This window comes from Strix aluco, chromosome 5 (genome assembly GCF_031877795.1).
Source record: "Strix aluco isolate bStrAlu1 chromosome 5, bStrAlu1.hap1, whole genome shotgun sequence".
Taxonomy (NCBI): Eukaryota; Metazoa; Chordata; class Aves; order Strigiformes; family Strigidae; genus Strix; species Strix aluco.
In genome coordinates, this window is record NC_133935.1 from 74,055,008 (window position 1) to 74,067,883 (window position 12,876).

Consider the following 12,876-nt stretch of genomic DNA (forward strand, 5'->3'; position numbering starts at 1 on the left):
CAGCGATGCTATATAAGGACAAAAGTTTGTGAAGTAAAATCTGGTGGAAAAACTGACAATATGATCTTTATAGTTATCAACTGTTTCATTCTGCTACCGTGTCCAGTGCTGTGCAGTGCACAGAAAACAAAGCTTGGCCCTGGCATCTGGAAGACAAAACCATAGAAAATAGAATACCTCAGAAAATCCAGAGAAGGTAGCTTAGGAATTTTTTTTTGTTTGTTTGTGAAACTCTCATTTCCTAAGGATGTTGCACGTAAAATGGAATTTGGAAATGAAGAGGGTAAGTTCTTGGGCAAGGCAGTCCATAGGTAATAGCATACAGAAATGGGAGTGGAAGAAAGGAATAAATTAATTCTAAAACTGGTATAGCAGACAGAATGAAGGTCTCAAAGAATGGTTTAGCAGGTATATTTTCTCTTTCCTACTTCCAGCAGGGGTGCAACTAAGATTGCTTTTTTGGCTTTTAAAAATGGGTAGTGGCATTGTCTGTCTGTTTTAAGCGTTTTAAATGTGTCCTGCAATCAGAACTAATCTTTTAAGTCACCAAAGTCAGTGGAGGATGCTGTAAATTCTTCATTCTGTCACACATCTGATTTTTGAAATATGTGTGTGCCCAAAAAGATGAAGTTGCCCTAAGGTATATGATCTCAAATGGGAAGAAAAAATTGGTACAAACATCAGTAGTAGAAAATGGATTGCATCATCTTCTCACAGTACATAGTCTGTGTCTGTAGCTAGTGCAGTCTGAGGAAGTCCTATAGATATACACAGAGGTTCCGAGTTCTAATTCTGACTCTCTTAGTGATTAAATCTGTTCCTGTGGGACGTTCCTGTTCCAGTCTGTGATGTATTTCAGCGTGTTGCACAGTAATAAACCACAAAGAATCAATCAGAGGTCTTTTCTGAATATTTTTAAGTATGTAATTCCCACTAATGTTTTTTTCCTTAAGTAAAAGGTTAAATATTGTAATAAGTGTAATGATATACAGATTTTTAAACATGTTTTTATACACATGTACAGGTACATACACATATATATGTATATGTGTGTGTGTATATATGTAAAAGTTGGTCACAATTTTCTCTTACACTGCCAGTCTTTGGAGCTACACAAGTAATCAGAAATAGGTGGTAAAGTGGAGTTGATTGTATTTCAGATGTCTGGCTGGCAGCTAATTGTCTATGTGACAAGGATACTGAATTGTATGCAATACCAAGTAGACATTTCCCACTGTTTATTTGTGCTATAAATAGATGAAATTTGTACCCACTTAAGCATATGGGTCAAATAATATTACGTACTCTACATGTGAATATTAAAGCTCTGGAGAATATAATACTTGAAATCACTTTTAAACGGTGCTGTTTTGACTTGCTGTGTTCTAGAAATGCAATCACGGTAAAAATTCTACCAAAAAAATTGCCATTACTTAAAATCTTGCTCCTGTTCCCTGATGTAATAGAGTGAATTAAATTAAGAGACCAAGAACACAGAAAAAAGATCAAGTGACTGGTGATAGGCTCAGGTTGGGTTTTTTTTCTAATTCAATTCAAGTCTGGGCTGGATAGATAGTAACTGAAAGTGTCAACCGTTGGGTTTTGAAGTATGCTTTATTTTTAGAAGAGGAAAAAAAAAAAAAGTATTTGAGACTTGCCCTCACCTTAATCCTTTTGAAATGGTGTTCCCGTTATTAAAGACCCAACACAACTGGGAATCTTTCTTTCTTATTTTCACCGAGTGCTGTCACTGCCCAGTCTGTTGGAATTACCCTTCTGTCCTGGAGCGCTGCCCTTCGAGCTCTGAATGAAGACAGGATTGTAAAGCAGCTCGAAGCTGACCGCAGTGCTGCAAGCTGCGTTGCTCCTTGCTTTGTCTTGTGTAGCGAGTCAGTCTGTTAGTCGCAGGAGCACTGAATGAATGAAAGCTGAAAGAGGTATAATAATCCCTCTCATGATTCTAGGACCTCACCAAGACCATTTCCTAGTGACTATTTTTTCATTTAAAAGATGAATATGTATTTTATTATGGAAGGGTTTTATGAGTGTTATAATGGTGGATGTAGAGAAAAAAGGTTTGCAGGTGTGTCATGGTTCTGAATGGTGAGGAAAGATTTTACGGGGTTGTGTATCTTTAGTCAAGATTTGTATATTGGAGAAAAGCACATTACTACCTACAGAGCAACTGTGGCATGCAAAACAACACACTAAAGGGAACAGGATAGGCAGAGGCTTACCCTTTTAATCTTTGTGCAGCACGGGACCTGCCTTCTGAATTGGCTGTAAATAAAAACTTTAAGCATTTCTTCTACATAGAATGTGAACACTGTTTTAAAGTCACTGTGTGAGAAAGGGCAGATACGGAGAGGGAGACAAAGGCTACCTTTCACTATATATGTGAAAGGCTGAAATAACAATGTCACAGAAGGGAAGGAGAAAACTAACGTTGGTGGAAACCTTGCCAGCCAATGCCTCAGTCCCAACTATTCAGGAAGAAATTTGCAACTGCGCTTCTCGCTGTTGAGAAGACAGGTCCCTGCTACCTCTCCATCAAATGATTAAAGTTGATGTTACTTGAAGTCCATTGACCTTGTGAACAACTTTTCAAACTCCAGTCATCTGCCATTTGTAGGCAGGTGTCCATGGTTAATTTTTATCAGCCTTGCAACCCCTGAAGAACTACTCCTTTGACTCAACAACTGTCTCCCCTTTTGTATTGCAACAGAAATATCTACACTATGTTTATGGGTCATTGTATAAAACCTAAGACAGACTGCTCTTGCGGAGTGCTGTAATCTCTCAAACATTGAAATATGCAGATTGAATATTGCAATATTTTAACTAAGTACTTCTAAAATGTATGTGTACTATCAATTTGTGCTCATTCCCGAAGAAATTCTCTGATGCAGTAAAATGATACAATTGCAAATTTACACTTCTGCAGTTTGATTCTTCTGGTTACTATTTGCTTTATTGAGCAATAACACATGAAGACCCTATATGGAAGAAAACTGAATGATTTAAGGCATAGTGTGGTGCTTGGCCACTTGCTTTACACTCCCCAGGAGCGGGGAAGGTCCCCTGGAGAGGAGTCTGTGACCTTGAGCACTCTGTGTGCTCTCAGTTGCTGACTAGCTGCACTGAGTGACTCCAGTAACTAGAGAAACTACTATTTCAGTCTAGGGAGGCGGGGGTTTACGGTCTCTATCTCCTCAGTGACTGTTTCTTATGTTGTTTTCTGACCTGTAATAGTATTAACGTGCCTTTTAAGAGTGTATTTAAAGTATGCAGGCTCTGAGAAATAATTATGATTCTATCTGAAGTGTATCTTTTGCAATAGCAAAATACCTGTGTTCCAAATGCAAGGCAATTAGTGCCACTTTACACAGGAAAGGGAAGGCCATTACCAGCATCTGCATTCAACTGACAAATACGCCTCTCAATACTGCTCAATTAATGTCTTTCAGATTGGAAAAAATAGCAGTGTAGCTTTGTCACAATCCAGTCCTTCGAGTACATCAAACCCAGTACACAACAGACAAGTAAGTTGCTTTAAAAACAAGTGTACTTAAGTAGTCTGTAAGTGGTTTCGAAATATTTTATACTGCAGAATCTTAAAATACAATTTCTTTATGAATACAGTTCTTTATAGCAGCTGTCTTTTGGTGAACTAATATTAGATTTCTCCTCGCACTTAATTTTTTTTCCAGTTATTTTCCCCTCTAAGATTTCTGAATAACAAGTTTTCTGCTTGTTTTTTACCACCTGTAATACGCCTCAGGTTGGCTTATGTGCTGCTCACTGGCTGTTGCTTTGGTGATACAAACTCAGCAGCAGCAACTGTCTGTGCAGGATCCAGCTAAGAATGTGGTTTTTCCATCCAACTTCCCCTGATGAGCGAGATGGCACAGCAGAGTCCCCAGAGTGGCATAGGAGGGACAGCATTTAAAAATAGTCCAGAAATGAAAGTAGCAAAGGGAGGACAGAGAAGACAGAGCACTTGACTATTCAGAGAAACTAATCTGGAAGCATAACTAAACCAAGCATAATCTGAGTTCTTAGACTGTGAGAAGTCCTTGTCACTCCCACCATACCTGTTCATCACACAGACTACTAGTTGGATAATGATAATAAATTCCATAACTCAGCTTTGTTAGGACAGGTGCTTGACCTGTGATCTAGCCCTCATCTGTCTGGAGGACTGATAGACTAGTTTGGTTTTTTAATATGGCCCCTACTGTCTGACTCTCTTGAGTAGTTTATCAAGAATTAATTATCAAGATCCTTGATATGAAAAGGTTTCCCACCTCAGCAAGGTGTAGTCACAAGTAAACAAAAATTCCAGAGGATTTTTCTGTACAGCCAGTCAGTATTTTAGAATTCTGTTACGTATTCTGGCTAAATTATGCAGGAGTAGTTATTCCAAATGGCTGTGCTGCTTAGTTTCTGCTGTGTAGACACAGCAAAAGAATAGTAATGGTTGTATTCATGATAACTCACAACTGTGTCCCCATTAAAAATATTCTGAATCACTCACATCTTGAGATGAACCACCAAACAGTAAATTTATTTTTTTTTCTCTTGGTGCTGAATGCAAAGCAGTATTTGTATGGAAGAACTGCTCTGAAGGGAGAAAGTAGAAAGTTTCTTCAAACTTCTACGGACTGGCATTTTCCTGTGTGAGACACTGTCATCCAACTGCCAGTAACAAACATGGGATAAAACTGCTCTGAAGTGCAAAACTGTTTTTGCTTTAACCTCCTGCTCCTGTGTTAGTATAAAATACACACTATCGGAGGAGCGGAGCTTGTTGGGATCTGTTGCCTAGATCCCATGGGGAAAACCTAACAGTACAAAACATTAATTTTGTGGCAGCCTTATGTAAACAGAGGCTATTGCTGAGCTTTTCAGCTGCCTGTTTCCGTAACCTTATCAAGAATAGAAGTGTTTGCTTCTTTGAAGCCTCACAAACTCTTTAATGTTAAAAATACATTTCTGTCAGTTTGGTAGTTGAGTATGGAGCTCAGAATACAAATACAAAAGAAAATCAAGATGTGTTAAGTTTTATTAAACTTTTTTTTTAAACTCTAACACACGATTTTAGTGTTTGGAACCATGAAGAGTGATTACCTATCTAATAAATGCTTGTCACTGTCAAAATAAGTCTGAGCTGCTTTGTTGACAGCTTTCATTTTCCATAGAGCAACTGAATAGTCTCTAAAAAAATTTTAGTCTGAAACTGTGCTATAATATTTCTTTATAAAGGTGTTATTAATTAGGTAACAATAAGTGGATCTGCAAGCACATGCTGTGTCAGTAATATTACTGGGGGAACCTGAGCACTCTTGTTTTTAATGTTAGTGTTGTTATAACCATGACAATCAGGGAGCCCGAGTGAAGCAAGGTCTGCAGGCAGAGACAATCTCTGCTATACACTGGGGTTTATAGTTGGAAAAATCCAGCAAGTTTTCATGAATACAAGTCAGAACAACAGACTTCTAACAATGCAGTTTGAAGTAGAATTGCAGTGGTCAAGCTAAATGTGCGTGTAGAGCAGTTACTCTGGGCTGCCCCCACTGTGTCACCTGGTCAGGCAAGCTGTCGGGGTTGTCTGCTGGTGCGAAGGGGGAGCCAGAAGGGAGAAGGTTGTTGTTTCTCAAGAGAGGGGGGAGAGGGGTCCTTAACAGGGGTTGAGTGACTGGGTGAGAATGAGGCATTCGGGAAGTTGCAGTAGGCTGTAAACCCAGCCTCGTTTGACCCTGTGATCATCACCTGCGTGCAGTCCTGCTCAGAAAGCTCGCTTCCCCGCTCACCTTCCGAGGTGTCCAGTGGGAGCTGGGATCGTCACCTGCCACCGATAACTCGGTGTTCTCATCATCGAGTTGTGAGATAAAGGTGCCCTGTGGTTGTTTTGGTTTCACACAAGTAGTTTCTTTTGGCCATTCGCTACATTTGTTGAAGTACACTGTACTCCCAGGTACTCCTGGGGGGACTGGTGGCTGTGAGGGTGACTGCTGGGGGCCTGTCTGCTCTCTCCCATTGCATTAATCTCAGTCAGGTTAAACTCAAGCGAATTGTTCTCAATTCCTGTTTAATTTGAATGTTGCTGCATCTGTTTGAGACCTGAACTGGGGCTTGTATACATAAAAGCGTGCTTGTTTTTCCAACTGTTGTTGCTTTAATTAAAAAAATATTACTTTTCCCTACAAAAACTGCTTGTTTTTTAACAAACATGAATGGAATGGTAGTTTTACAGTCAAGTTGTTTGTGCCTGTTAATACAAATTATGTATTTAAAAGCTTGTTTTCTCCAGATTTTATCCTTGTTCTAGGTTTATAACTAATCAAGTGTTTTTGTCTTCATAGTGCTTTTAGGTGCCTGAATGTGTTAACACTTCAAGACCTCAGTATGCGGTGGTTTTTAAATACTGAGTAACTAGATCATTTTATTAAGGGAAGGTGACGACGTGTATGCTGTGTGGGGATTCCATGGGCATGAAAACATGCTGTGTAGAGGAAAAGATTCTTCAGAGTTGTCGTCTAATTGCTGCTCTTTATTTGTAATGATACACCAAGTTAATGAACATGAGATTCACCAAAGCTTATTAAAATCAGACAGTGCCAAAAGGAAATCAGCTGTTTATTCAAAGCAGTTCATTTTCTTAAAGGTCTAACGTAATCAGTAAACAGGGAGGGAATTTAGTTCAGGGACTTGAAATAAATTCCTGCTTTGAGTTCTGTCAGGCGCAGATGTTATTAAAGTATTATATACTGAAAGACATTTTGTGATTTTGAACCTGGCTCTGGTTTCTCTTTTAGAAGACATCAAACCGGACTGGTAGAATAAGGACTCTTCCATAACAAGGAAAAGGAACCAGCCTATAATCTCTAGCTCTCAGCAGCCCTACTCCACAGGGTTTTTCTTTTCTATGTCCTGCAGATGGATTTAACCTTTTATGAATTTGTGGTTTTAAAGAAAATTAAATTTACAGAAAACTGTAATAGTGATTTGTTTAGTTTTTCACTTGTATTTGCCACTGATCTGTGCGTTCTGCTTGGTTATGTTTCATGCCTTTTAAAGCTGTTAGCGTTGCAATGCTCCCTTTGTTTCCTTACCAGAACATAGCGGACATTCCAAAAAAAATCCAGATCATGATTTGAATTTATTTAAAAGATCTCCAAATTTTTTCATTAAAGAAAAATTACAGTAATTCTGTATTTAAGCTTGTCCTATGGATAAAAATTGAGTGCATTTCTTAGTAATTTGCAAACAGCTGGGGCACTGCAACTTTAGGGACTAATCCTGACTGGTGCTCTGTACCTACAGCATTTAATAATTTCAGTGGGAATTCTGAGTGTTCAGCCTCTTCCAGGATCAGGCTCTTAAGGAATCTATACTCCAGTCAATGCATAGCGGATTTTTGCACCAAACTGTAATTAATGTTATCAGGGGCTCAACATGTAAAATCCCCGTATCTTGGTGGATTTCTAGACCCTTAAGATCATAGCACTTGGTAACTTCAGTAAACAGTTTGGGTTTGCAAGGACAGGAGTTGAGCAGATTGGCTTGCATTAATAGAATTGCACTGACAGTGTTTCTTATAGGATTACTGAATAATTTTTTAATAAAGTATAGATTTTATAATCAGGAAGCCAATACTAGGTACTGGAACAATAGTACAGAGGAGTTAATTTTTATTTCTACAGTGTTAAAAGTGCACTTATATGCTGGTTTATTTACATCTTGGGGAAAGGCGAGAGACTGCAAATAGGGAGATTATTACTACTTTCTTTTTTAAAAAAAGAAGGCTTAAGGCAAATTTTAAGACTAAAAATGTTTAAGCAATTATAAACAAGGCTAGACCCTTTGAAAAAAGTTTAGAAATATTCTTAAAATAAATTTTTATAGTGTTAATTTTGTAATAATTTATGTTTTGCTATACTTCAGAGCTAACTGACCAGTATAGTTTCAGAAACAGTATGAAACTTAGGAAAGTTTAAGCAATGTTTATATTTTTAAAATGTTCTTTGAATTATGTTTTTATTGTACATTTCTTCAGACTGAAAAATGTGTACATATCTTTGTTATTTTTGCACAATTTTTGTCTTGTTCAGTTTTAGGAGCAGTACTATGTTGATTTTTTTTAATTTATTTTGAGTTATAAAACTGCAGGAGTTTAAAAATCTCAGTAACAAAGTCATCCTCTGTAATCAATGAACTGCTATTTCTAGTTGTTGAGGGAAAACAGTGGTTGTGAGATTCAGTGGTTGCTTCTGAGAAATAATGCTAATCTGTGTCTGAAGGAGCAATTTTGTAGTTTTAGGAAGCTTTAGCTCTTTCCATGCATCTTTAAATTGGAAAGCTGGAATATGGAGCCTGTCCTTTGAATGCTGCTTAAATTTTTTTTTCAACTGGCTTACACCTGACAGCATTTCAGGGAAGTTAAGCACGAAGTAAAATCCCACAGTGTTCTTCATCATCAAAGAATCATTATTTAATTATATGTATCAAAATTTCAGCCTGAAAAGTGAAATGGAAGTAAACATTTGAAAAACAAAAGGATACAAACTGGACCAGCCTATAATGCATTATTAGTGTAGCATTCACTCAGTAGTTCTTTTTCTTCCCCATTTGCCTGAAAATCTTGTGATTTGTTTCCAGCAATAGAGGCTCAGAAGCTTTGGTTGTTACACATACGCAATGCATAGGCCCGTCAGCCATAAAAAGCGACTTGGATAACTTGTATGCCTTCTTTTGTATTGATGTAACAATTGTAAATAGTGCTGATCGACCTTTGTAGAGAATAGTTTATACAGCATATTCTATTATTGCTGATTCTCAGTGAACTATTTGTTTTAAAAAAAAAGAAGAAAAAAAGAAATTTTTCTATTTACACCTTATATTTTGTTATGCTGTTGACCCATGGCACTTTAACAAAACTCTGTGGGTTTTGCATAGCTGGTCAGTCATGGGATATATTAAATAACTGTTGTTGCACAGAAATGAATTTGCACCTGCTATATTGTGCTTTCCTACTACAGATTTTAGAACCTTTTCCAGAAGACTTTTGAAGAAAGCATGTCCAATCATTCTAAGAAAAAAAAAATGCCATACTTGTACAGCCAATTTCTTTTCTACAATCCATATTTTGTAACACTAAGTATTTTCATTCTTTGTCCTGCACCTTTATGTATTAGCAGTATCAAATAGAATTCATTCCATGCTTGTGATAATTGTAAGCAGAATAAATGTCTAAAGTAGGTGTAAATAGTAAATTCTATGGCTTACAGTTTAAAAAAGGAAAAACAGAACAAACATGTATCTGATTGATACTGCCATGGTTCAACACCGGGCCTGGAGATATTCTCTAGTGAGCGATTGTATTTTTTGTTTTTTGCTTTATTATTATTTTTTTTTTGTAACATGGCTTTGTAAATAAAATAATTTATATGTTTGTAAGAAACACATGGGTTTTGTCATTATTTATCTTTGCAAAGCAAAAATGGTATGTATTGCAAGACCGCCCTTTTTCTTCCCAGAGGCTGAAATACACTGTGCAGATAGCCAGCGCTGAGAATTCGACCAGTGGTTCAGAAGATCTGTCCAGCTCTCAGTACAGGGCTGAATTGCTCTGGGATTATTTTTGGCATTCGTGTCTAAAATTTTTCTGTGCTTACATGTCAGGACACGAGTGACAACCAGCTACTGAGGTTTTTGCACTGATAAATCATTTTAAAATTCCTTTGCTTAGCTGAATGCATTTTCTCATTCCTTATCAGTGTAAGAATTAACTTTGCCACTGCTGCTAGATTTAGGAGTTCTCGCTTCAGAGGGCAGTACAAATTTATAACCAGTCTTTTTGTCATGGTTAATACTAAAAATGCAACTTTTATCTAGGCATTAAGATTCTTGTTCTGTGTAAAGCCTGTTCCAGTTACAGATCAAATGAGACTTAAATTGTTCATTGGCTTGTCAGCTCTGCAGAGAGGATTGCAGTTTTTTTCTCTCGCAGCAAACCTCTTCTGCAAATCTGGGGAAGATGTACAGTTTTGTGCTTCTTTTATGAAGTATCTGAAAACTCGGTCTCGACGATACTGTAGGGAAGATGCTCACAATTATGGCATGATCTTTTTTAAAAGCAAAAAATTTGGACTGCAAACTGCATTTTTGTATGCGTACACTCAGAACTGACAGAGGAGATAGCAAGCTGGCCTGTGTTACAGGAAGCAGTGATCGGAGGAGGAAAATTGTACCTTCTAGATAGACAGCTTTTTGTGTCATGTCTTGCATCTTCTGATACCTGTTGCAAAAGCTAATCCCAGACTTCCTCTTTATTGTCCCAATTTGTGCTTGGTCTGAGCTGCTTATATTTTGAAAACTCTTTTTTTTTAATCCTGAGTTTATCTCTTCCTGTATAGAAAAAACGCACATCATGAAGTAACAGTGGATAGTGAAGTTTCATCTGTGTATCGGGTCTGGCTGAGCCAGAATTGGTTTTCCCCTGTAGCAGCCCTCATGGTGCTGTGTTTTATGCTGGGAGCTGGCAGGGTGTTGATAGCACACTGGTGTTGTGGCTACTGCTGAGTAGTGCTTACACAGCACCAAGGCTCTTTCTGACATTTCCCCCCCCACAGTGGGACGGGGTGGGCAAGATCTTGGGAGGGGACACAACCAGGACAGCTGACCCGAACTGACCAAAGGGATATTCCATACCATATGACGTCTGCTCAGTATAAAGCTGGGAGAAAGGAGGAAGGGGGTGGGGTCACCCTTGGTCCTCCGAGGCAACCGCTACGCATATCAGAGCCCTGCTTCCTGAGAAGGCCCGACATCGCCTGTTAATGGGAAGTAGAGAATAAATCTGTTTTCTTTTTTTTGCTTCCGCGCGCGGACCTTTGCTTCGCTTTGCTTATATTAAAACTGCTGTTGTTTTACCCACAAGGGTTGTTTTGTTTTCCTATCTTATTTTCTTTCCCTTCTTTGCCCTATTGAGAAAAAAAGGGGAAGGGGGGGGAAGTGATAGAGCGACTTGGTGGGTACCTGGCATTTAGCCAAGGTCAAACCACCACAGTCTATTTTGGCGCCCAACGTGGGGCGGGACAACGGCAGTTTTATATTAATTGTGCTATAGCTATAGCAGTTAGTAAGCGACAAGCTCTTGTGCTGGTCACGGGTTTGTTTATTGCTCTGCTTATCTTTATTTTGCTAAGCTCGGGAACATGCTGGAAGAAATTGGGAACATCATGAGTGGTTTTATTCTGCAAGCTCCCGAAGTACTTATTAATCCTTATGTTAGCTCTTTGATACTGTTCATTAATGCTATTCGCCTATTGTGGGCTGTGTGGAGCTCGTTAGGTTTTTGGTGTAAGAGAAAGCAAATTTTGGGTGAGAGAATACCAAAATGTGCCCTGAGGCGGCCTGTCCCTGGGTGGCAGGGGGAGTGGAAGGATTTGGGCAGATTCCTAGGACGGTTATCACCTCCTGTAGCCTGGGATCTTACCCCTGAACAGGCAAGCAACCCCGCAAAACTGACACAACACCTGATAGAAGGGTGCCTTGTCTATCCCGATGAAAATCAGCAACTCCTAGCGCTGTACTGGGGCCTGGCCTATGCTTATCGAGCTGCAGTTCAGTGCTCTCAAAGGACTGTGGTGGAAACGGGAACTCAAACAAAAACAATAACAGCAGAGATTGCCCCAGTAGTAAAAAAGAAACAGTGGACAAGGAGAACAACAGGTCCATACCCTCGATTAATAAGGGACGAAAAAGAGGAGGAAGAAGCGGGTCCTTCAGCAAAGGGGTCAGAAGAGGGAATAACAGAACTCAAACAGGAGGCAGAAACTACCCGGTCCCTGACATCATCAGAACTGCGAGATCTGCGGAAAGACTATAGCCGCCAGCCGGGTGAGCGGATTGCTGCCTGGCTGCTTCGATGCTGGGATAATGGGGCTGATGCTCAGCAGCTGGAAGGTAAGGAAGCCCAACAGCTGGGTTCCCTTGCTAGAGATCGAGGAATTGAAAGGGGAATTGGAAAAGAAACAGGAATTTGCAGTCTGTGGAGACGGCTCCTTTCAAGTGTTAAAGCAAGATATCCTTTCAAGGAAGATCTTACGGATAACTCCCCAGGGAAGTGGGCTACTGCGGATGAAGGTGTCCAGTACCTGAGAGAACTAGCAGTGCTGGAAGTCATCTATAGTGATCCAAATAATGATGAAGCCCCTAAAAATCCAGAGGATGTCCTGTGCACACGGGCCATGTGGAGGAAGGTGATTAAAGGTGCACCATCCTCGTATTCTGCGGGCTTGGCTGCGATGTACTATCCAGAAATGGATATGGGAGAAGGATTAAGATGTACGCCAACTGTGGAGGCAGTCTCTTCCTGGCTTCAGAACTTTGAAGAGAGTCTTGGAACCTCCTCATCTCTACGGGCGAGTGCCTTAGATGTCAGGAGCACCCCAAGAAATCGGTTCTCTTCCACCCCAGTCAGAGGGAAAGGGAAACCTAGGCGCATGACACGTGGCGAACTTTGGTTCTTCCTGCGTGACCAGGGGGAGGACATGAGGAAGTGGGATGGTCAACCCACCTTCAAATTGGAAGCTCGTGTACATGAATTGCGAGGAAAGACCCCTGCCAAGAAGACAACATCCAAGAAGGTTGTTAATGTAGCTGGCGTGAAACCGCAAGAAAGTAATCAGCGATCTCCCAGATACAGGAAGAATGAGATCACCTCCCTTGGCCCTGATGAAGGAGTTTCCGGCCTGGCACAGCAAGGGTCAGACAGTGAATACTCTGACCAAGAACAGGAATAGAGGGCCCCTGCCTCCAGCCAGGAGGAGGAAAGGGATGATCGGGTGTATTGGACAGTGTGGATTCGAT

General features: G+C 39.8%; 1 protein-coding gene across 9 annotated transcripts in view; it reads left to right on the plus strand.

Moving 5' to 3' along the window:
• The window catches only part of ATXN7L1 (ataxin 7 like 1), a 120,279-nt gene extending 110,816 nt beyond the window's left edge, over positions 1–9,463 (plus strand). For 8 of the 9 annotated variants that reach the window (XM_074827808.1, XM_074827805.1, XM_074827813.1 and 5 more), the window contains 2 exons: positions 3,468–3,542; positions 6,819–9,463. In XM_074827808.1, the coding sequence (XP_074683909.1) occupies positions 3,468–3,542; positions 6,819–6,860 (117 nt within the window). In that variant the 3' untranslated portion in view covers positions 6,861–9,463. Of the gene's footprint in view, positions 1–3,467; positions 3,543–6,365 lie in introns of all 9 variants that reach the window. The other variant, XM_074827806.1, reaches the window with a different exon arrangement.
• The last annotated feature ends 3,413 nt before the right edge of the window (positions 9,464–12,876 follow it).